Here is a 24646-nt window from a genome sequence, read left to right as displayed (position 1 = left end):
TATGGCATGCATTACCTTGACAGCATCATCTTTCAAGACTTTAAACAGTTAAACTGGGGTACTGTCGTCTCCTGCTGCCTTGTTATTAGCAATGCTTCTTAAGGCCCATTCAACCTCACTCCTCTGTCTGGTTCTAATTCACCCACCACACCATCATAGCTATCCTCGCTATTATTATCATCCTTCCTAGACAGATCTTCCAGATATTCTCACACCTTCTCTTGATCTCTTCCGCTTCTGTTAGATCCTTGCCATCTTTGTTTTTGCTCATGCCCATTTTTGCCTGAAATTTACCTCCTATGTTTCTAATTTTCTGGAAGAGGTCTTTCACCCTTCCCATTCTATTGTCATCTTCCACTTCCATGCATTGCTTGTTTATAAATCGTTCCTTATCCCTTCTGGTTAACCTCCAGCATTGTGCATTTAATTGGGCATATCTCCACCTATCACCGTTTTGTTTTCCTTTCCTTCTTTCTTGGGCTACTTCCAGCGCCTCAGCACACACCTATCTTGCCTTCTTGGTTTTCTTTGGGACGTTCTTTGCTGCCGCCTCCTGAACAATGTTCTGTCCAAAGTTCTGCTGGGCCCCTATCTGTTAAATCTAGTCCCATAAATCTATTCCTCACCTCCACTACATATTCATTAGGGATATTAGTGAGATCATATCTAACTGATCTGTGTGTCTTCCTTATTCTCTTTAGTCTGATTCTAAACTGTGCTACAAGAAGTTCGTGATCTGAAGTACAGTCAGCTCCAGGTTTTGTCGTCACCGACTGAATGGATGTCTATCACTTTTGGCTGCAAAGGATGTAGTCGATCTGATTGCGCTGAGACCATCTGGTGAAGTCCACGTATAAAGCCAAATTTTAGGGCTGTTTCAGACGACCGTATATCGGCCGAGTGTTCACGCCGGCCGCTATACGGCGTCTCTGTCTGCAGCGGGAGGAGGCTGGAAGAGCCGGGAGCAGTGTTCTGAGCTCCCGCCCCCTCTCCACTATTTGCAATGAGGAAGTGAGACGGGGGTGGGGCTAAGTTCCATGGAATTAGCTCCGCCGCCGTCCAGCCTCCCCTCATTGAAAATAGTGCAGAGGGGCGGGAGCTCAGAGCACTGCTCCCGGCTCTTCCAGCCTCCTCCCCCTGCAGAAAGACGCCGTATAGCGGCCGGCGTGAATACCCGGCCGCTATACGGTCGTCTGAAACAGCTCTTAGGTTGTTGAAAAGAGTGTTTATTATGCACAGAGAATAGTCCTGGCAAACTTCTATCAGCCTATTTCCCGCTTCATTTTGTTGTCCCAGACCACGTTGCCTCTTATCCGAGGTGTCATGTGACTACCCACCTTAGCATTCCAATCTCCTGTAATAACGCCCACTCAGCTGATCGGTTGGGGTCTCAAGCGGCAGATCCTGGCTGATCAACTATTGACAGGTCATTAATAGTATTTCCCTAGAAAGCACTTTTAAGTTAGTCTTGGGCACTGTAGCCAATGACAGAGCTCAGAACGTGATCACATGTGATATACTATAAAGTGGGCGGGGCTGCAGCCTGTACACAAGCATACAGTACTGGACACAGCGGGAACAGGGAGAAGTGATCATATGACTGTTATTTCACTGAAAAAATAAAACACTAGGAAAACCCCTTTAATGTACTGGAAAAAAAACTCGGAGTAAAAGCACAAAACCGCACAAGAGCATCGTTTTAGGATTACCACATTCACTGGACAACAAAAATGACACAAACTGCATTCTGACATCTAGCAATGCCAACATTTTTACCAGGTTTTAAATTTAAAAAAATATATATATTCTATATATATTTATTAATTCTATCCCCATCTTCATAACTGATTTTTCTCTGGGAGGAGTTTGAGAGCGCGTTTTTTGCAGGGTGACCGGTAGTTTATACTGGTGGCATGACTTTGATATTTCTAATTCTTATTTTTCGTATAACCTTTCCTGTGTGTGATAATGTAATATTTGACAGACACGGCAATAATACATTTATTCCTGTATATGACAAATGGAAAAAGTTTTGTCCTTTTCATTTTATTTAACTTATTATGGGGGATTGAACATGTGATCACTTGTACAGTATATTTTTAACCTTCACTGGGCTCTGAGCAGTCATCTGAACCCATGGGCACCCTGCAAGCCTTGATTAGTTGCTGTTAAAATTGACAGCACATCTAAAAATGAGTTAAAAGGAAAAGATCAGAGCCAACTCCAATCAGGGCACTTGCCATGTGTAAGTCAAAACAGCCGACACACAGGCACAGCGTGGGCTCGGCCCGACACCCACTCCGGCCACCGGGTAGAGCGGGGGCTCGGCCCGACACCCACTCCGGCCACCGGGTAGAGCGGGGGCTCGGCCCGACACCCACTCCGGCCACAGCGGGGGCTCGGCCCGACACCCACTCCGGCCACAGCGGGGGCTCGGCCCGACACCCACTCCGGCCACAGCGGGGGCTCGGCCCGACACCCACTCCGGCCACAGCGGGGGCTCGGCCCGACACCCACTCCGGCCACAGCGGGGGCTCGGCCCGACACCCACTCCGGCCACAGCGGGGGCTCGGCCCGACACCCACTCCGGCCACAGCGGGGGCTCGGCCCGACACCCACTCCGGCCACAGCGGGGGCTCGGCCCGACACCCACTCCGGCCACAGCGGGGGCTCGGCCCGACACCCACTCCGGCCACAGCGGGGGCTCGGCCCGACACCCACTCCGGCCACAGCGGGGGCTCGGCCCGACACCCACTCCGGCCACAGCGGGGGCTCGGCCCGACACCCACTCCGTCCACAGCGGGGGCTCGGCCCGACACCCACTCCGTCCACAGCGGGGGCTCGGCCCGACACCCACTCCGTCCACAGCGGGGGCTCGGCCCGACACCCACTCCGTCCACAGCGGGGGCTCGGCCCGACACCCACTCCGTCCACAGCGGGGGCTCGGCCCGACACCCACTCCGTCCACCGGGTACAGCGGGGGCTGGGCCCGACACCCACTCCGTCCACCGGGTACAGCGGGGGCTGGGCCCTACACCCACTCCGTCCACTGGGTACATTTACAGCGGTGGTTGTTAGGTGGTTAAATAAAGAAAAGGCAACAATGCAGAAAAACAAACTTTTATTCCTTTAAAAACAGCAACTTTAAGATAAAATGTCCAAAAAACCCACTTTGTTGTGTGACTCCCTGTGATCACATGGCCGCCCATCCCCCATACACATCCATCATGTATCACCAATGTGTGGACATAGAAATGAACTGAGTGATGAACAACACTTATAACTGCGGACGAAGCGATCAACAAGTAAATATGTACAGAACAGGAAACAATCCACACGTGAGGAAAACTGATCCAAAACCCAACGAGCCAGCGAGGAAGGGACATTAAATTAGTGACAGGAGGTATATTATATAAGGATTAAAGGGGCGGGTCCGGTTAGGTGGTGATTGTATTTCTAAGTTTCCCTCCATTCACTGGTTGGACCGCCACTATTGATGACCAGAAGGGAGGTGCCAAAGTTCCCCAAATGAATGAGGTGGGAGCCGCTCTGTCGCTCCATGCATCTCAGTGTGGCTGCCAGCAACAGCCAAGCGCTTGACTTCAGCCATCTCTGGTAGTCCCACTCAAATCAATGGAGAGGCCACCACTTCTTCCCTTAGGAAACAGAGTTCCCCATTTTGGTGATTGGTGGGGGTCTCAGAGATCAGCCCTCCACCAATATATCCAGTGGATAGAGGAAAAGAAAAAAAGCTATTTTTTCATTTGTTTGAGTAGTTTTCCTTAATAAAGAAAGTTGTGTGTTTTCAATAACATCAAAACAGCCGACTCATCTGCCTCTGGCCCCTGCTCTGCCATAGAGGGTCCGGTGACCGCTGCGGCCAATCAGAAGCCACAACAAACTCCTGGCATCACGGCACCCAAGATGTGAGCGCTGATGACGGGTTCAGCAGGTGGCACTGTGGTCTCTGACCGTAGCAGTCGTCTGACTTCCAGCCCCGGATAACTGGGATTTGTAAGGCATGCCCTTTAAAATGTTTATATTGAACACACACAGCCCCTTTAAGGCAGTTACCAGACGCACCAGAGTTATCAAAAAGCATTCCGAATACCTTATACAATCTATAAAGCGCGGTGTGGCATGTCTTTAGCTATCCGATCACAGCACCCCCTATGATAAAATAAAAAAATCCCCTTAACGATGGAGTCACTGGATAAGCAGCTCCAGACAAGAGCATCCTGTCAAATGGTTGTGGGAGGGGCAGCTAAGGAAGGGATAGATGGATATATTTTTTTGAATGAGTGTTCCCCATGTGTCAATATCCTAAAAACTCACACTCACTTCTCCCCGCAGCGCCGTTCTCTCCGATTTGGTGTTGTCAGGCTGCAGCAGCCAATCACAGAGCTCAGTATTTGTGCACCGAAGTCGGATTGGTTGCAGCAGCCTGTGACCCGGTGTGGAGGAGGACAGCGGTGCAGGGAGAGGCGAGGGAAGGAGGTTTTAGTATTTTAATACACAGGGAGTAGATATTTACAAAACTACCAACTCAGAAATCCCCTTTAAGAAAAATATAGGTCCAGTAGGGCCTTACAATCACCCATGAAGGCAAACATTGGGCAGTGCTATACAATGAACACACAGCTGCAGTGCCCTCTAGTGTCCACAGCAGTAATGACAGGACTACAGGACGCTGCGGCTGTACGGAGGACGCGGCCCACATTCCAGTTTTCCCTCTTATATATTATATAAAAACATTTAAAAACATATAAAACTCCTCAGAAGCGACACGAGGACAATCTGGCCTAGCAGCAAACAAGAGGCAAAGTGCAACAAACTCAAAACCAGCAGCAGCGTCCAACCTGGACACTCTCCGGGTGCTGAAAGACTACAACTCCCAGCATTGCCCTAACAGCTGGAGAGCGACTACTGCTCTCAGCAAACAGATCTAACTGAGGAAGTTGTACACCAGGAAGTCGGGGACCCGGCAGTAATTGCTGGCGAAGAGCTTCCCATCTGGTGTCGGGTCCGAGAAGGCGATTTCATCGGTCGTCAGGCGAGAGCCGTAAATGAAGGAACTCCTGGAAGAGAAGGGGAGATGTGACCACAGAGGGAACATCCTGACTCCACCAGACGGATCAGATCGACAACCAATCCTGGGAATGGGGGAGGAAAGGTTTGCATTCCCAGCAGCCCCCTCCCATGCGCCTGCCAGTCAGGAAGCTTTATATGCGTTTCTTGTAACCAACCCCCCCTACCTTAAAATAAAGCTCAGCAGCGCCCCCTCCTTACCTCATGGCGTCCACCAGGCGGCTCGCGAGGTTTTTCCTGCGCATCAAGGAAAACACCCAGATCCGACTGATGCCGCAGATTGCCGGCTGCGGTTCAGAAGAGCATCGCCAGGCTCTGTGCCGCTCCAACGCAGATGTGGACACGATCTCAGGAGAGGACGGCTCCGCCAGAACCCGGAACGCCTGCAAAGCCAATGGAAACAGCAACATGAGACCCACGCAGATGGGAGGAAGCATTATACCAGGGGCTGCTGATAAGTCTTTGGCTTTGTGGGGTTTTTTTGTTTCTATGGCAACCATTGTTACATCACATGAAAGCCTTATGTACCGTATATACCGGCGTATAAGACGACTTTTGAACCCCGAAAAATCTGCTCTGCAGTCGGGGGTCGTCTTATGCGCCGGTAATACAAAAAAAAAAAAAAGTGTAAAAAAAAAAAATTCATTACTCACCTCCCACGGCGTTCTGTCGCGCTCCGGCAGGATGTCGCTCGCTCCGGCAGGCTGTCGCTCGCTCCTCGTCCCCGCCGCAGCATAGCTTTCTGAATGCGGGGCTTGAAATCCCCGCTTCCAGAAAGCTAATACACACGCCGGCAGCCATGACAGCATTGAATGGCTGTGATTGGCTGAAGGCGCACGTGTTAGCAATCACACCCATTCAATGATGTCATTGAATAGTGTGATTGGCTGAAGCCACGTGTGCTTTAGCCAATCACAGCCATTCAATGATGTCATGGCTGCCGGCGTGTGTATTAGCTTTCTGGAAGCGGGGATTTCAAGCCCCGCATTCAGAAAGCTATGCTGCGGCGGGGACGAGGAGCGAGCGACAGCCTGCCGGAGCGAGCGACAGCCTGCCGGAGCGCGACAGAACGCCGTGGGAGGTGAGTAATAATTTTTTTTTTTTTTCTCCACTGTATACCGGCGTATAAGGTGACAGTTGGGGGGTCGTCTTATACGCCCCGTCGCCTTATACGCCGGTATATACGGTATCTAATATAGGTTTTCAAAATTGTGTTTGTAGCTTATGGCAACAGTGATCTCGGCACGCGGGAAAACAAAGTGGCGGAGTCTAAGGCGATATTCACAAGGATATTTCTTGTTTCTGCAAGGAAAGTCCGCGAAGGATATTCATGGTGATATGCCGCAGACATTGGGGGATCAATGCCCTTCATATTCTACAGTTAAGAACTGGGCCGCCAAATTTAAAACGGGCCTCTTCAGCACGAATGATGAGGAACGTCCTGGACGACCGAGAGAGGTTGTTGTTCTGGAGATCGTCGATGCTGCGCACAACCTCATACTGGAGAATCGGCCAACTTCAGCTGCAGGAATAGCCGACATCATGGGGATTTATGGTGAACGTGTTTGTGTCATCATCCATGAAGAAGCCATCTGCAAAGTGGGTCCCCAAATGTGTGACAACAGATCAGAAAAGCATGCGGGTGAAAACTCCCCGGTCCATTTGTCAGCGTTTCCGGACTGATAAGAACTTCCTGGACCGACTGGTCACTATGGATGAGACCTGGATTTATTTGTATGACCCTGAAACCAAGGAGAAGTCAAAAGAGTGGAGGCCCAGTGGTTCTCAGCCACTAAGGTGATGGCGTCTGTGTTCTGGGATAAGGAGGTCCTGCTGCTAGTGGACAACCTTCACAATGGTTCCACCATCAATGCAAGGTATTACATTGAACGTTTGGACCAATTGAAGGCAGCTCTGAAGGCCAAAAGTCACGGCAAGCTGTCCAAAGGAATCTTGTTCCTGCAAGACAACGCCTCCGCTCACACTGCACAAGCGACTGCAGCAAAACTGGTGGAGCTAGGCTTCCAGCTGGTTGACCACCCACCTTATTCACCAGATCTAGCTCCCTCCGACTATCATCTGTTTCCAAACCTGAAGAAACACCTCAAGGGGACCAAATCTCACACCATTTCTGATGCCATGGCTGCTACGGATGACTGGTTTGAGGCACAACTGAAATCCTTCTTTTTGCAAGGCTTACAGAACTTGGAATCCCGATGTAAGAAGTGTGTTGACATCAGTGGGGAGGATGTGGAATAAATGGAAAGTTTCATCTTCCTGTCTCGTTTCTTTCTGGGTAAAGCCAAAGACTTATCAGCAGCCCCTCGTACCCCCCCTAGCTGGGAGCATGTAGCACGGTGCCAGACTGACACCACTGGGAAGAGTTGCTGGGGATTTTGCTGCATAGCCACAGAAGATTTCACACCTTTAATTAAACTGCTGGGGTGAAATTTGCTGCAAATCCACATCAAATGGGGTGAATTGTGATGCAGATATTTCCATGCAGCAAGTCCATCACATGGAAACCTTTAGGCTGGGTTCACACAGTGCGCATTTGCCGCGGATTGCTGTTGCATATCCGCACTGCGGCAAAACCGCTGCGTTTGCAGTGCAATGCAGCACAAATGAGTTTTGCTAAAAAGCTGTTCTCACAGGGCGGATTTTTTCCGCACAGCCGCAGTGCGGAAATGCAACTGCGGCGCGGTTTTCAAAGATGCAGCATGTCCATTCTACCGTCTTTTCCGCAGCACTTTTCTTGTCCATAGACCTCTATAGAAGCAGCAAAATCTGCACCAAAATACGCTGCAAAAGTAAAAAAAGCGCTGCGGAAAAACACGCTTGAGGATTTTTCCACACGAAAATCCACAAGCCAAAATTAACCTTTGAAGCGGTTTTGCCGCAGAAGCAGTTCTTCTGCGGCAAAACCGCAACGTTAAAACCGCGGCAAATCCGCCCTGTGTGAACCCAGCCTTAGGGTGAGATTACACGTCACCGATTTGCTGCAGATTCATATTAAAATCTGTGAAAAAAAATTAAAAATCCACGATACGTCCTTAATGTACAAACCAGCAAAACATGCCTGCAAGTCGTCTGGTGGGCCTGTATAACTGTAGTCCGGTAGCCCATAGAGGTCAGCTGTAACAGGCTGGGAGGCACATGTACAATACAGCCAAAAAGGCTTCAGACCCTGTCACTTTTACATGTTGTGGCCTTGTGCCCCCATCATTCTGCGCTCAGCACCCCATAATGACAAAGTGACAACAGAACGGGAAAAAAAAAATCTTTGCTTATTTTAAAAAATGAAAACCTACCATTTGGCATTAACATAAGTCCTCACACCCTGTGCTCATTACTTAGTTGAAGCCCCTTTGGCAGTGATTCCAGCCTCCAGTCTTCTTGGGTATGATGCCACAAGGTTTGCACACCTGAATTTGGGGATTTTCTGTCATTCTTCTCTGCAGATCCTCTCAGGCTGTCAAGTTGGATGGGGGCCGTCTGTGGACAGCCATTCTTCAGGTCTCTACAGAGATGGTTGATTAGGTACAAGTCAGGGCTCTGGTTGGACCACTCAAGGACATTCACAGAGTTGTCCAGAAGCCCCTCCATTGTTGCCTTGGCTGTGTACTTAGGGTCATTGTTTTGTTGGAAGGTGGCCCTTCTGCCCAGTCTAAGGTCCAACGCGCTCTGGGTCAGGTTTTCATTAAGAATCATGGCTGACCTTTCTGGGAGTTTCTCCCATCTGCACACAGGATCTTTGGAGCTCAGCCAGAGTGGCCATTGGGTTCTTGGTCTCCTCTCTTACCAAGTTCCTCCTTCCCCGATGACTTTGTTTGGTGGGTCGGCGGCTCCATGAAGGGTCATGGTGGTTGTTCTTCCATGTAAGAATTATGGAGGCCGCTGGGCTCTTAGGGACTTTCAGTGCAGCAGAAATGTTTTTGTAGCTTCTCCAGATCTGCGCCTCCACACAATCCGGTCTCTGAGCTCTGCAGGCAGTTCTTTCCTCGTCATGGCTTGGTTTGGGCTCTGATATGCATTGTGAGCTGTGAGACCGTATATAGACAGGAAGGGGGTATCTTAAAATTCTATCTAGTAAACTGAATTTACCACAAGTGACTCTAATCAAGGTGTGGAAACATCTCAAAGGTGATCAAGAGGAACGGGAGGCCCCTAGAGCTAAACGTTAAGTGTCATACCTAAGGGTGTGAGTACTTATGTCAATGCAAAACCCGATGCAGATTTTTTGCCTCTAAAGACCATAGCAGTAATTAACAGCCAAGCCGTAGGTTTCTGCCACGGGCCTGTGCGTGTAAACCCGAGGATCTGCAAATCCACATGCAGAATACACCGCATCCATGTTGGGAAGAATCTGCAGCAAGAAGTGATATTATCTTATCTTTCCCTGATAGCTTTGGAGCGAATGCATGTACAGCCTCCAAGCCCACGTTATAGCGGGAGGGTCACATGGTCTAGTACTACGAGTGCCCATAAGAACACAATGTGGCAGCCTCAGACAATGGGCGCCCTGTGTGGGTCTAGCTGTTACCTGTTTGATTGGTTCGGCAATAAGGCACCCAACTATCTTCTTATCATTGGTCACATACAGATAAGTGCGGATCCTGCTAGAGCTCAGGACGCCCTGCTGGAAGCCGAGCTCCGCGTCCACCAATTCTCGCACCTCTTCTGCCTGCAACAAGCAAAACAAAAAAAACTCAACGTTTTCTCATCAACAGACAAAGAAAAAGTTAAATAATTTAATGTTTCGGAAATCTAACACAAAGTTTTCTCCATTCACATCCAGATCTGCCTTCAAAAATAATCCCGTCCCTTGGGTCACAGGGCTGACGTGTTCCTCAGCAGCTCGGCCGCCCCGTACATCGTGAGAAACAACCGTTATCCCACACAGCAAAGCAAAAAAATAAAAATAATGGTTTCACTCCGGTCACCACCAGAGCCGGCAATCCGTCAGGGAGGAGAAAAATGATGGGGCTTTAACTCCCTCCCCCATTAATCCGCAGCGAGAGCTGGCTGTAACAGACAGCAAGCCTCCCGCTGGAACAGCGGGGATCGGTGACATCATTGGCCCTCCGCTGTGGAAATTGGAGGCAACGCAATGGCATCCAGGTCTGTCATAGCCGATGATTACTAATAGCAACAATACAGTGCAGGAGTATTGCAGTGTATTCTCAGTGGTCCTAGCATCGCAGGTTCAAGCCCCCTACAGGGACAGAAAAATGGTGAAATAAATATTGAAAAAAAGCTGATCGAGCAAAAAAAAAAATAAATAAAATTTGGGGCACTTTACGGTTTAAAAAAAAAAAAAAAAAAAAAAAGAAAACAGGTTTTGTATTCTTGCATCTGTAACAAATTGAACACTTTATCCTGCATGGCAAATCCCGCTGTTTAGGTTTTTAAAAAATGCTTTTTGTTCATCCAGCCTGCCAAAAAAATGCAATAAAATTGATCAAAAAAGCCATATGTACCTCAAAATGGTATAAAGATTATAGCTCACCACGGAAAAAACGAGCGCTCATACGGCCATGCCAACAGAAGGATTACAGTTAGGGCTTTTGAAAAATGGAGATGAAAATCCTCCCCCCACCAACAATACATCCCAGCATCCTTAGGATCAGGATGGGCCATGTCACCAAGGAGTTAAAGGGGTTGTCCCGCGCCGAAACGGGTTTTTTTTTTTTTTTTCAATAGCCCCCCCGTTCGGCGCGAGACAAACCCGATGCAGGGATAAAAAAAAACAAAAAAAAACAAACGGGTAGTACTTACCCGAATCCCCGCGCTCCGGTGACTTCTTACTTACCTGGTGAAGATGGCCGCCGGGATCTTCTCCCTCGGTGGACCGCAGGTCTTCTGTGCAGTCCATTGCCGATTCCAGCCTCCTGATTGGCTGGAATCGGCACACGTGACGGGGCGGAGCTACGAGGAGCAGCTCTCCAGCACGAGCGCCCCATTCAACACAGAGAAGACCGGACTGCGCAAGCGCGTCTAATCGGGAGATTAAACGCTGAAAATTAGGTGGCTCCATGGAGACGGGGACGCTAGCAACGGAACAGGTAAGTGAATAACTTCTGTATGGCTCATAATTAATGCACGATGTATATTACAAAGTGCATTAATATGGCCATACAGAAGTGTATACCCCCACTTGCTGCCGCGGGACAACCCCTTTAAGGGCGTTCTAATAGGGCGAGCTCAATACAGACACTGATGCAGCAGAGTGAGAAGTTCCTACATCCAGGGCGGGCGTGACTGCAGCTCCGGATGTGACTGGAGTATAAAAGCAGATCAGTACAGACAAGTGACAGAGGTAGCAAAATTCTCAGCCTCATACAACAGAAGTCTGGTAATCCGGCAGATCGGGCAGTTTTCCAGGCCCCTCCCACTTGGGCGCGATGCCGACACATTCCTTACCTTTCTCAGGGCGTATTTTGCATCTTCAGGGCAAATCATTAGGATTTTTCCATCCCAGAATTCGGCCACAACTCGCTCCTTCTTCCAACCCTGTGAAGAGAAGAGTCTAGAATGTTATGGAAGTCACGAGAACTTAGAGGGGGTCGCCCAGTCAGGGACTAGAAACAGCCTGGTTTCCACCCAGAGCCCAGGAACCCATCTTGCTCGCACAGCTGCAGTGTGCTCGAGTGTAGACCAGTGATGGGCAACCTTTTCAGCTTGGTGTGTCAGCTTCCTGCTCCACCGGAAGGGAGGTCAGCAGCCTAACCGGAAGTCCCAGCACTAGCCGCTCTGCCGGAGTTCTGTTTTGGCCTACAGACCTCCGGCACACAGTGTCTACAGCGATGTTTTATCCTCGGCTATTGCACCTGGCCGTGCGGGAGCCGAGGACCAAACATCCTTCTTGGTTCTTGACATGCAGTCCCATACTTTTCTGTATGCTGCCTATTACACGCGTGTCAGTGCTGACACGCGTGTAATAGGTGCGCCATCACGAGTGTAGACAATCCTGTGAGCTCAGTTCTTACTACTGCGATACATTGTAGCAAACCCTCAGCTGTGAGAAGTAGTCTCAGCTAGTGAGGAACTTAACATAAAATAGTAGAGAAAGTTCTAGAAAGCTGCAGGAGTGTCCTTACCACAAAGTGGATGCTCTCCAGCAGCCTCTGGTGATACTGCGCATGCTGAGCCTCATCCTCTACATTGGAGGCCGAGTAGATCATCCCGCAGGTGCTGCACGACACGGGGCCAAAGTGCTTCTGTCCAGCGTCCTACAGGGGGAGAGAAGATTAACATCCGCAGCACAGAGTACTTCAGGAGAGGAGTGGTCTTGTGAAAGGCGGCAGAGTTACATAGGGTACAGAGATGTACCCCCAGCAGCACAGAGGATTTCTGGGGAGTCACAGTTATACAGTGGTAGCAGCAAACTCTGCAGCAGCACAGAGGATGTCAGGAGGGCTGTGTGCTGTCGGAGGCCACAGTGTTATATAATGGAAGGAGCAGAGTCCCCCGCAGCACAGAGGACGTCAGGAGGGCCGAGTTATATAGTGGTAGGAGCAGAGTCCCCCAGCAGCACAGAGGATGTCAGGAGGGCTGTGTACTGTCGGAGGTCACAGAGTTATATAGTGGTAGGAGCAGAGTCCCCCGCAGCACAGAGGACGTCAGGGTGGCCGAGAAATATAGTGGTAGGAGCAGAGTCCCCCAGCAGCACAGAGGACGTCAGGAGGGCCGAGTTATATAGTGGTAGGAGCAGAGTCTCCCAGCAGCACAGAGGATGTCAGGAGGACTGTGTACTGTCGGAGGCCACACAGTTATATAATGGAAGGAGCAGAGTCCCCAGCAGCACAGAGGATGTCAGGAGGGCTGTGTACTGTCGGAGGCCACACAGTTATATAGTGGAAGGAGCAGAGTCCCCCGCAGCACAGAGGATGTCAGGAGGGCTGTGTACTGTCGGAGGCCACACAGTTATATAATGGAAGGAGCAGAGTCCCCAGCAGCACAGAGGATGTCAGGAGGGCTGTGTACTGTCGGAGGCCACACAGTTATATAGTGGTAGGAGCAGAGTCCCCTAGCAGCACAGAGGATGTCAGGAGGGCTGTGTACTGTCGGAGGCCACACAGTTATACAATGGAAGGAGCAGAGTCCCCAGCAGCACAGAGGATGTCAGGAGGGCTGTGTACTGTCGGAGGCCACACAGTTATATAATGGAAGGAGCAGAGTCCCCCGCAGCACAGAGGATGTCAGGAGGGCCGAGTTATATAGTGGTAGGAGCAGAGTCTCCCAGCAGCACAGAGGATGTCAGGAGGACTGTGTACTGTCGGAGGCCACACAGTTATATAATGGAAGGAGCAGAGTCCCCAGCAGCACAGAGGATGCCAGGAGGGCTGTGTACTGTCGGAGGCCACACAGTTATATAGTGGTAGGAGCAGAGTCCCCCAGCAGCACAGAGGATGTCAGGAGCGCTGTGTACTGTCGGAGGACACACAGTTATATAGTGGAAGGAGCAGAGTCCCCAGCAGCACAGAGGATGTCAGGAGGGCTGTGTACTGTCGGAGGCCACACAGTTATATAGTGGAAGGAGCAGAGTCCCCCAGCAGCACAGAGGATGTCAGGAGGGCTGTGTACTGTCGGAGACCACACAGTTATACAAGGGAAGGAGCAGAGTCCCCAGCAGCACAGAGGATGTCAGGAGGGCTGTGTACTGTCGGAGGCCACACAGTTATATAATGGAAGGAGCAGAGTCCCCAGTAGCACAGAGGATGTCAGGAGGGCTGTGTACTGTCGGAGGCCACACAGTTATACAATGGAAGGAGCAGAGTCCCCCAGCAGCACAGAGGATGTCAGGAGCGCTGTGTACTGTCGGAGGCCACACAGTTATATAGTGGAAGGAGCAGAGTCCCCCAGCAGCACAGAGGATGTCAGTAGGGCTGTGTACTGTCGGAGGCCACACAGTTATATAGTGGAAGGAGCAGAGTCCCCCGCAGCACAGAGGATGTCAGGAGGGTGTTACACCCTCTAGGACATTAGCATGCAGTCAGACTTACAATGATCCAAACAGAGTAAAAAAGAAAAATAGGCAGCAGAGTCCAGATCTTGACAAAGACCATCTATGTAACGGTCGAAACGTCGCTGTATTTCATGATGAGGTGATGTTCTGATGGAAATATAAGTCTTTATTGCACCTGAAGATCTGGACTCTGCTGCCTATTTTTCTTTTTTACTGTTTGAATCTATGGGATTAGGATTCAATCCCAGTTAGGCGTGCAGGACACTACATGTGGAAGAAACCCCTCCCATAGGCATCTCCCGCATGCGGATCCGCATCCCACAGGGATGCATTGACCACCCGCAGGTAGATAAATACCCGCGGATGGTCAATAAAAGGGATTTAAAAAAAAATGGAGCATGAAAAAATCTGGACCATGCTCCATTTTCATGCGGGTCTCCCGCGGGGATGGCTCCCGCGGGCTTCTATTGAAGCCTATGGAAGCCGTCCGGATCCGCGGGAGACCTAAAATAGGAATTTACTCACACGCTCCGTTTCTACTCTTCACGGCGGCTCCATCTTCTCTCAGTCGCGGCCGGATCATTTTGCTTTGGCCCGGCGCATGCGCGGGGCACGTCACCGACGTCATCATGCACATCCGCCGAGCCGAAGAAAGAAGATCCGGAGCGGATGGGAGGTGAGTTTATTCTCATTTATTCCTATTTTCAGCGCTCATGTCCGTGGGGCAGGAGGGACCCGCTACGGATTCTCCATGGAGAATCCGGAGCGGGCCTGATTTTCCCCGTGGACATGAGGCCTTATGGGTTATGGTGAGTGCTGCTGAAAAGAATTTTCCTTTATCAGACTTACAATGATCAGCTGGTCGTCGGCCACTTTGTTGGAGTCTTTCCTCTTGTTGGGTTTCTGAACCTTGTTTAAGGCCAGCGGCGTGTTCAGAGGAGAACCAGAGGAAACCGGAGACATCAAATCTACCCGGAAATCTACTGATCTGAGGGGAAACAGATGAAAAGCCGGGAAGGGTTAGAACAATGGAAGTCCTTTAATCCAGCATCAATGACACCCAGTGCCACATCACCACATATTCTGGACTACCAGATAGGCATGGACCTTGTAGTGCCATAGCAATGCAGTCGGTGCTGGGTTACCAGACTTTCTTCATTGAAGGGAATCCCCTCTATGTTTTCCTGGAGCCCCCTGACCCGCAGGGCTCATTATGGGTCCGTGTATTACATTAACCCATTGCAGCCCATATTCATCACATTGGTGTCGCCCGCATCCTGGCAGGTAAGGTTTAGGTCGGGTTGAGATCATGCTGATCAAGGCTATAGACTATGATCACAGCAGGTGACGGTGTGTGACCGGCGTGCCATTCACTTCTGTGGGACGGAGGAGTGTAGCTGAGCGCAGCACTGCGGCATCTCCATAGGCAGTGAATGGAGTGCCAGCCTCGAGGTGCCATCCTGGTGGTCCCCGCATTCACAGACCCAGCGATCACCCATCAGCCCACAGGATGAACAGCTTCGGTGGGAAAACAATCTGAACAAAGACATACAAGTCCAACTGACCTTTTCTTCGGGCCGGCCGGCGTGCTGAAGATCGGGTAAACGGTGGCTTCTGGGGCAAAGAAAAAAGTGGGTAAAATTCAATAACAATTTTTAAAAAAGGGTTTATCATCATGATCGGCCGGAGGGTAAAAATCGGAACGACTTTCACAGAATCAGATCAGGCCAGCCTAACCCGATTTTCGGCAGAAAAAAATGGTCCTTCCCATAATGCATGACTGACGGTGACTCAGTGACTGCAGTTCTGGGCAGGCGGGGGTGGAGGGGCCTAGGTGCAAAGCTCATCAAGGGCAGCATCAACTTAGAAAAACACCATCCAGATGTTGGCCTTGGTCAGAATTGAACCCCAGCACCGACAGGCAGCAGTGCTAACAACTGAGCCACAGGGGAGGGAGAAGAAGCAGCTCAGTGGCTAGCCCCATTGCCTTGTAGCTCAGGGGTTCTAGCTTCACGTCTGACTATGGACACCATTTGTACGTTCTCTTTTTCCTCCTCCGGTGGCCCAGTTGTTAGCACTACTGCCTTGCAGTGCTGGGGTTGTAGGTTCAAATCTGTCCCAGTACAGCATGTGGATGGCGTTTTCATGAGATTTGAACCTAGGACCCCAGCATTGTAAGCAGCAGTGCCGACCACTGCGCCCTCTTCATAGAAGGTATAGAGCGGCCCGACTCTCCGGGTGGGATGGCTTCATTGAGTATATTACAAACCAGCATAGATACGCGTTTCGGAGCGACCCTCTTCTTCAGTCACACTGGGCGGGGCTAATAGATGACGGTCATAGCAGTGTTGCGCCAGGCTGGTAGATACTGTGCCATCCTGTTTTGTACAACCCAATATGGCATCACTCACCATTTTTACATTTTCTATTCATTTGATATGATCCATCGCCCGGTTCGGTATTCACCTCTCCGTTTGGGCGCATTTTACTTTAATTTAACGGTAATGTTTCTTGTTTTATTCAATTTTTATTCTCTTTCCGTTCCTGCATGTTGTTATCACTCCCATGACCTTGGATGACCTTCTTGTATCAGCCCCGTGACTGAAGAGGGGGTTCACCCCAAAACGCGTATCCTATGCTGGTTTATAATACAGTATACTCCGTAAAAAAGAAGTTGGATAATACATCCGACCGCCCCGCCATCTTTCCTGGAAAGCTGCGCCCATCCGCCAGTCTTTTCTCCCTATAACTTTTCCCCATTGGTAGCTCTCCTGGTTGGCAGCGCCCACAACTCCTGCAGCTTTCACAGCCCACTCTAAGGCTTTTTGGTCTCCAGGCACCATCTGGGACCAAAACCTCCAATACCATCGGGTTAGCTCCACCCCCTGGCAGCGCCACCACCTTCCCCAGATGTCTGGCTGTATCCTCATGCAGTCCGCGGGGCTCCGGCCGCATCGGGACCTTCTGGAGGGCAAATTAGTGAGCCCAATTTTTAATCCCATTGACTTTTTTTGTAAAGATCGGGCCGCTCTCTCCCGACCGGATTACTCCAACAATCGCTCAGCGCTACTTTTTCTAAGTGTCTCTTTAGATTAACCCCTTGCCGACTACCTCCCGTAAATATACAGCAGCGTGCCAGTTTGCAGAGCCGCCGTATAGGTTAGCGAGGTCAGTAAAATGGCGCATTGGCGGTCACTGATGCGTAAGTGTAGACCCGCTTGTTGCAGTTACGTTTTTTGCCCGAGTTCTTTAGTGTCTCATCATCGTCAAACGTCATCCGAGATTCACTGTCCGCACCCTGTGGAGGCGGCAAACAAAACAGTAGTGTTAATTGTAACAATTCCGTGTACGTTACCAAAAAACTATGAAAAAATGTGAATTACAAAAAAAATCCCAACAATGAAGCCGGCTCCGCCCATTATTACCTGTTCGTGAAGTCGTCTCACCAGTCGTCTCCCTTCTGGTGGGCTGGCGCCATTTTCCATCTCAGCCTGCTCCGGACTCTTGCGCTTTGCGTCGGCGTCTCTGTGGCGCTCGCTCTCACTCTTCTTCCGGGTAGACAACGCACAACCTGTGACCGCTTTCTGGCTGATGACCGCCTCCTCCTTCAGGACCTGAGGGGCGGCATTGGCGGGCTTCACGGTTGGCGCCATGCTCTTTTTTACGGGTTTGAAGGAAGGTTTGGTAGACGCTGGAAGCTTGAGGAGGGCAGGGAGGCGCTTAGGTGCAGAATGAGGCCTCCTGCCAGTGGCGAAGAATGCGGCGCCCACAGTCAACTTTGGCCTTGGTTTCATCTTCAGCCCTAAGATGGCGGTCCTATGAACGTTGGGCTCTTCTGGGGGCGTTTCAGACCGCTCTGGATTTGATGGGGCTTTATTTTCGCTCTCTGGCGGTGGGGTACTCTTGTTTTTTGGCGCTGCAGAACGTACAGTTTTCGGCATCGCGCCGCGCGCTTTTTTCACCGTCGCTGAACTTCCAGTGGATTTCCTTTTCTTCGCGGTCGGCAAACGTTTTATCCGGGTGAACTTGGAAGACTCTTTGCCATCCGATTTCGTAATCAGAGGCGACGTGTTTTGACCGCTGCGCCGCTTACTCTCGCTGATCAGTTTCCGCTCAATCGGCGTCACGTACACCGTCGCCTTCCTATAGAAGGACTTTGCCGACAAGGCGCCCTTGGAGGAGTCAGGTGACTTGACCGGGGAGAAGTCATAAGCATCTTTGTCGCCGTACTCCATCAGCGGGGGTGACACGAGCAGCTTCCGGGCGACGCTGCTCTTCGAAGGAGTGGCCGCCATGTTCTCCTTATCCATGGGGTCCCCGACGGCCGTGTAGTTTGGTGCTGGTGAGCGTTTCATGGCGTCGCTGCTGTTTGGGTTCCTGGACTGGAGCGGGCTGACAACGACGCTGCAGTCCATCATTAACTTCTTGACTGGCGTTGCAAAGGAGGACAAATGTCTACGAGAGAGAACGTACAGATATGTTATAGACATTCCAATAGTCTGGCACCTGATAATCCAGAACGGTCTAAAAATATGTGACCAACCACAGTAATAGGATTGCACCACCGGATGCCAGGTGACTAGAATTCTGGAGCCTTAACTTTCTGGACTATCAGAATTATCCCAATACTCCAAAAAATCCACTAGTCTGGCATAACGCCGGTCTGTCAATGCAATACCATATAAATTCTACTATAAATTCCAATTGTCTGGCACCCAATAGTCCAGAATTTCTGCTGATCTCAAACATGTCATGTTTGGACTATGAGGTGCCGGATGATTGGAATCAACAACTCTGGATCCGCATATTTCCCAAGAAAGTCCAGACACAACACGGAGTTGGTCCACACAAAGCAAAAACGTCCAATAGTCCAGCATCTGACAGTCAGGAAATTCCGCTAGTCCAGTAGTGGGAGCCCACATCGGGATCCGGCTTTGACCCCGACCGGTGACCTCGCATAACTTTCCAGCGAGCTTCCGCGGTCTTCCGTCGGTCATACGCAGTACAGGCTTGTTTTAAAAAAAAATCTTTGTATTGCCCGCGCCGTCGCGAGGTGATAAAGCGCGTCCTGCAGTCCGTCCGCAGATGTCAATGCTAAAAAAAATTAAAAACTAATAATAAAAAAGGCCCAATGCCCACGGCCGTGACGGGCTCCGCAAGTGGAATACCGCAGCGGAGCCAGTTGCGGCACCCCCCCCCCCCCCCCCCCCCCCCGAGACCCCATACTTACCTCTGGATCCGCTGCCCGACGTCCCGCATGACGCTCCGGCGCGCACGCTACAGTGGAAGATAGTGTGATGGACGGCTTCCATTGACTGCAATGGAAGCCGTCCACAGCGTATGCTCGCGACAAATAGAACGTGCCGCGGGTGAGGACGGGAGACTGAAAAAGTCTAACACCACACAATAAGAATACTAAAAAGAATAAAATAGTAAAACCAAAGGGGGGCGCACACGGGCCGAAATGGAGTCAATGAAAGTAGATGGATCCGTTCACGCTAATCGTTTACATTATGCGCAGCCTGTTCTATTTTGCTGCGCAGTGCACGACAGAGCCCTATTGTTCTCTATGGGTGCGTAATAAATACTGTACGTCCGTTATTGCATAGCGTACGCGCCATTTATACGCATGATGCTAGAAAATAGAGGAGGTAAAAAAAAAAAAAGGAAGCCCGAGATCCACTGTCATACGCGATCACCGCTCCGCACGCCAGTGAGTCGCGGCCTATTATTCTCCGTGTTTCCCCACACGCTCCCGGGCGCGGCCTATTATTCTCCGTGTTTCCCCACACGCTCCCGGGCGCGGCCTATTATTCTCCGTGTTTCCCCACACGCTCCCGGGCGCGGCCTATTATTCTCCGTGTTTCCCCACACGCTCCCGGGCGCGGCCTATTATTCTCCGTGTTTCCCCACACGCTCCCGGGCGCGGCCTATTATTCTCCGTGTTTCCCCACACGCTCCCGGGCGCGGCCTATTATTCTCCGTGTTTCCCCACACGCTCCCGGGCGCGGCCTATTATTCTCCGTGTTTCCCCACACGCTCCCGGGCGCGGCCTATTATTCTCCGTGTTTCCCCACACGCTCCCGGGCGCGGCCTATTATTCTCCGTGTTTCCCCACACGCTCCCGGGCGCGGCCTATTATTCTCCGTGTTTCACCACACGCTCCCGGGCGCGGCCTATTATTCTCCGTGTTTCACCACACGCTCCCGGGCGCGGCCTATTATACTCCGTGTTTCACCACACGCTCCCGGGCGCGGCCTATTATACTCCGTGTTTCCCCACACGCTCCCGGGCGCGGCCTATTATTCTCCGTGTTTCCCCACACGCTCCCGGGCGCGGCCTATTATTCTCCGTGTTTCCCCACACGCTCCCGGGCGCGGCCTATTATTCTCCGTGTTTCCCCACACGCTCCCGGGCGCGGCCTATTATTCTCCGTGTTTCCCCACACGCTCCCGGGCGCGGCCTATTATTCTCCGTGTTTCCCCACACGCTCCCGGGCGCGGCCTATTATTCTCCGTGTTTCCCCACACGCTCCCGGGCGCGGCCTATTATTCTCCGTGTTTCCCCACACGCTCCCGGGCGCGGCCTATTATTCTCCGTGTTTCCCCACACGCTCCCGGGCGCGGCCTATTATTCTCCGTGTTTCCCCACACGCTCCCGGGCGCGGCCTATTATTCTCCGTGTTTCCCCACACGCTCCCGGGCGCGGCCTATTATTCTCCGTGTTTCCCCACACGCTCCCGGGCGCGGCCTATTATTCTCCGTGTTTCACCACACGCTCCCGGGCGCGGCCTATTATTCTCCGTGTTTCACCACACGCTCCCGGGCGCGGCCTATTATACTCCGTGTTTCACCACACGCTCCCCGGGCGCGGCCTATTATACTCCGTGTTTCCCCACACCGCTCCCGGGCGCGGCCTATTATTCTCCGTGTTTCCCCACACGCTCCCCGGGCCGCGGCCTATTATTCTCCGTGTTTCCCCACACGCTCCCCGGGCGCGGCCTATTATTCTCCGTGTTTCCCCACACGCTCCCGGGCGCGGCCTATTATTCTCCGTGTTTCCCCACACGCTCCCGGGCGCGGCCTATTATTCTCCGTGTTTCCCCCACACGCTCCCGGGCGCGGCCTATTATTCTCCGTGTTTCCCCACACGCCCCCGGGCGCGGCCTATTATTCTCCGTGTTTCCCCACACGCCCCCGGGCGCGGCCTATTATTCTCCGTGTTTCCCCACACGCTCCCCGGGCGCGGCCTATTATTCTCCGTGTTTCCCCACACGCTCCCGGCGCGGCCTATTATTCTCCGTGTTTCCCCACACGCTCCCGGGCGCGGCCTATTATTCTCCGTGTTTCCCCACACGCCTCCCGGGCGCGGCCTATTATTCTCCGTGTTTCCCCACACGCTCCCGGGCGCGGCCTATTATTCTCCGTGTTTCCCCCACACGCCCCCCGGGCGCGGCCTATTATTTCTCCGTGTTTCACCACACGCTCCCGGGCGCGGCCTATTATTCTCCGTGTTTCACCACACGCTCCCGGGCGCGGCCTATTATTCTCCGTGTTTCCCACACGCTCCCGGGCGCGGCCTATTATTCTCCGTGTTTCCCCACACGCTCCCGGGCGCGGCCTATTATTCTCCGTGTTTCCCCACACGCTCCCGGGCGCGGCCTATTATTCTCCGTGTTTCCCCACACGCTCCCGGGCGCGGCCTATTATTCTCCGTGTTTCCCCACACGCTCTCCCGGGTGCGGCCTATTATTCTCCGTGTTTCCCCACACGCTCCCCGGGCGCGGCCTATTATTCTCCGTGTTTCCCCACACGCTCACCGGGCGCGGCCTATTATTCTCCGTGTTTCCCCACACGCTCTCCGGGCGCGGCCTATTATTCTCCGTGTTTCCCCCACACGCTCCCCGGGCGCGGCCTATTATTCTCCGTGTTTCCCCACACGCTCCCGGGCGCGGCCTATTATACTCCGTGTTTCACCACACGCTCCCGGGCGCGGCCTATTATACTCCGTGTTTCCCCACACGCTCCCGGGCGCGGCCTATTATTCTCCGTGTTTCCCACACGCTCCCGGGCGCGGCCTATTATTCTCCGTGTTTCCCCACACGCTCCCGGGCGCGGCCTATTATTCTCCGTGTTTCCCCACACGCTCCCGGGCGCGGCCTATTATTCTCCGTGTTTCCCCACACGCTCCCGGGCGCGGCCTATTATTCTCCGTGTTTCCCCCACACGCTCCCGGGCGCGGCCTATTATTCTCCGTGTTTCCCCACACGCTCCCGGGCGCGGCCTATTATTCTCCGTGTTTCCCCCACACGCTCCCGGGCGCGGCCTATTATTCTCCGTGTTTCCCCACACGCCCCCGGGCGCGGCCTATTATTCTCCGTGTTTCACCACACCGCTCCCGGGCGCGGCCTATTATTCTCCGTGTTTCCCCACACGCTCCCGGGCGCGGCCTATTATTCTCCGTGTTTCCCCCACACGCTCCCGGGCGCGGCCTATTATTCTCCGTGTTTCCCCACACGCTCCCGGGCGCGGCCTATTATTCTCCGTGTTTCCCCACACGCTCCCGGGCGCGGCCTATTATTCTCCGTGTTTCCCCACACGCCCCCGGGCGCGGCCTATTATTCTCCGTGTTTCACCACACCGCTCCCGGGCGCGGCCTATTATTCTCCGTGTTTCACCACACGCTCCCGGGCGCGGCCTATTATTCTCCGTGTTTCACCACACGCTCCGGGCGCGGCCTATTATTCTCCGTGTTTCCCCACACACGCTCCCGGGCGCGGCCTATTATTCTCCGTGTTTCCCCACACGCTCCCGGGCGCGGCCTATTATTCTCCGTGTTTCCCCACACGCCCCCGGGCGCGGCCTATTATTCTCCGTGTTTCACCACACGCTCCCGGGCGCGGCCTATTATTCTCCGTGTTTCCCCCACACGCTCCGGGCGCGGCCTATTATTTCTCCGTGTTTCCCCACACGCTCCCGGGCGCGGCCTATTATTCTCCGTGTTTCCCCACACGCCCCCGGGCGCGGCCTATTATTCTCCGTGTTTCACCACACGCTCCCGGGCGCGGCCTATTATTCTCCGTGTTTCACCACACGCTCCCGGGCGCGGCCTATTATTCTCCGTGTTTCACCACACGCTCCCGGGCGCGGCCTATTATTCTCCGTGTTTCCCCACACCGCTCCGGGCGCGGCCTATTATTCTCCGTGTTTCACCACACGCTCCCGGGCGCGGCCTATTATTCTCCGTGTTTCACCACACGCTCCCGGGCGCGGCCTATTATTCTCCGTGTTTCACCACACGCTCCCGGGCGCGGCCTATTATTCTCCGTGTTTCCCCACACGCTCCCGGGGCGCGGCCCGATACTAAAAATTACAAATGAAATGATAGAATGCAAAATTTATAACATGAGAATACTAAAAAAAAGATAAAAATAATGAGTTATAATTCATATAAAATATTCACGGCAGTTTAAGACGCGTATAAACGCCCGCCGCCCCCGATCGGCGACGCTGCCAACATTTTGATTCGCAGTGAAGCGACTGATTAAAATTATGTGAGAAAAAAAATATTATTTGCGTTTTCATGCGTGGCTGATAGTGGGAGGAGCCTGACATCGCGGTATCGCACGCTTACACCACGCCCGAGTCACAGCAGCGGCTCCTACAAGGAGGCCACAAGTTTCACGGCTGCCGCACAGATGAGGGGCAAAACCCTCCCGGCAATAACGGCCCAACTTTTGGCCTGTGCTGCGATCGGCGCACAAGTAAACGGCGGAACGGTACATCAATTACACGCGCCAAACCTGAAAAATGCATCTGCAGGACCCTGGCATGGAGCCCAGCACCTCTCCTACCCAGCATGCAGTGCAGCAGTGACACAGGTCATGTGACCCCCACCCACAGCCTTCTGGGACATGTAGGTCAGAGGGCACGGATACAATGCAGAGAGGCCGGCGGCGAAATGTTAAAGTGGCGCTAAAAACGATGAATCCAGGAATTACACGGAGAAACTGCAAACACGATATTTAACTGCTCAGTGACCAGAAGACTTTTTCCCCGTACCTTGCAGAAACCCCCCCCCCCCCCCCCCCCCCCAGAACCTCGATCTCCCTATTGCCAGGCGGGGGGTCATGTGCTGCGGAGGGACGGGAGAGTGGGGGAGGGGTCATGTGCTGCGGAGAGACGGGGGGGTCATGTGCTGCGGAGAGACGGGGGGGGGGGGGGGGGGTCATGTGCTGCGGAGAGACGGGGGGGGGGGGGGGGTCATGTGCTGCGGAGAGACGGGGGGGGGGGGGGGGCATGCTGCTGCGGGGGAGCGGGGGGTCATGTGCTTTACAATAACACCATTTTGGGAACAAGCGGCTTTTTCATCACTTTTTGCGAAATGTTTAACCCCTCGCTGCTTACAACTTCTGGCACCGGGGTCCACATGGAGGGCGACCGGCAGCCGATACCTCTCCGTACGCGGCGGTGCCCAGCTGTCTGACCGCTGACACCCATTGGTAAGAGCCACGATTGGCGCTGACACGGATCGCAGCTGTTAACTCTTTAGATGCCGCTGCCGATTCTGTAAAGCAGCCGTTTTTATCGA

General features: G+C 52.6%; 1 protein-coding gene across 2 annotated transcripts in view; it reads right to left on the bottom strand.

Moving 5' to 3' along the window:
- Positions 1 to 3104: 3104 nt before the first annotated feature.
- The window catches only part of ESCO2 (establishment of sister chromatid cohesion N-acetyltransferase 2), a 24573-nt gene continuing 3031 nt past the window's right edge, over positions 3105 to 24646 (bottom strand). The window contains exons 2-10 of one of the 2 annotated variants that reach the window (XM_066594669.1): positions 17482 to 18511; positions 17288 to 17354; positions 15622 to 15667; positions 14906 to 15044; positions 12189 to 12320; positions 11512 to 11601; positions 9632 to 9772; positions 5290 to 5471; positions 3105 to 5078 (exon numbers count right to left, since the gene is read on the bottom strand). In XM_066594669.1, the coding sequence (XP_066450766.1) occupies positions 4946 to 5078; positions 5290 to 5471; positions 9632 to 9772; positions 11512 to 11601; positions 12189 to 12320; positions 14906 to 15044; positions 15622 to 15667; positions 17288 to 17354; positions 17482 to 18511 (1960 nt within the window). In that variant the 3' untranslated portion in view covers positions 3105 to 4945. Of the gene's footprint in view, positions 5079 to 5289; positions 5472 to 9631; positions 9773 to 11511; positions 11602 to 12188; positions 12321 to 14905; positions 15045 to 15621; positions 15671 to 17287; positions 17355 to 17481; positions 18512 to 24646 lie in introns of both variants that reach the window. The other variant, XM_066594662.1, reaches the window with a different exon arrangement.

The sequence above is a fragment of the Eleutherodactylus coqui genome, chromosome 1 (genome assembly GCF_035609145.1).
Source record: "Eleutherodactylus coqui strain aEleCoq1 chromosome 1, aEleCoq1.hap1, whole genome shotgun sequence".
NCBI lineage: Eukaryota > Metazoa > Chordata > Amphibia > Anura > Eleutherodactylidae > Eleutherodactylus > Eleutherodactylus coqui.
Note: the sequence above shows the minus strand (reverse complement) of the source record. Positions and strands in the feature narration are given on the sequence as shown.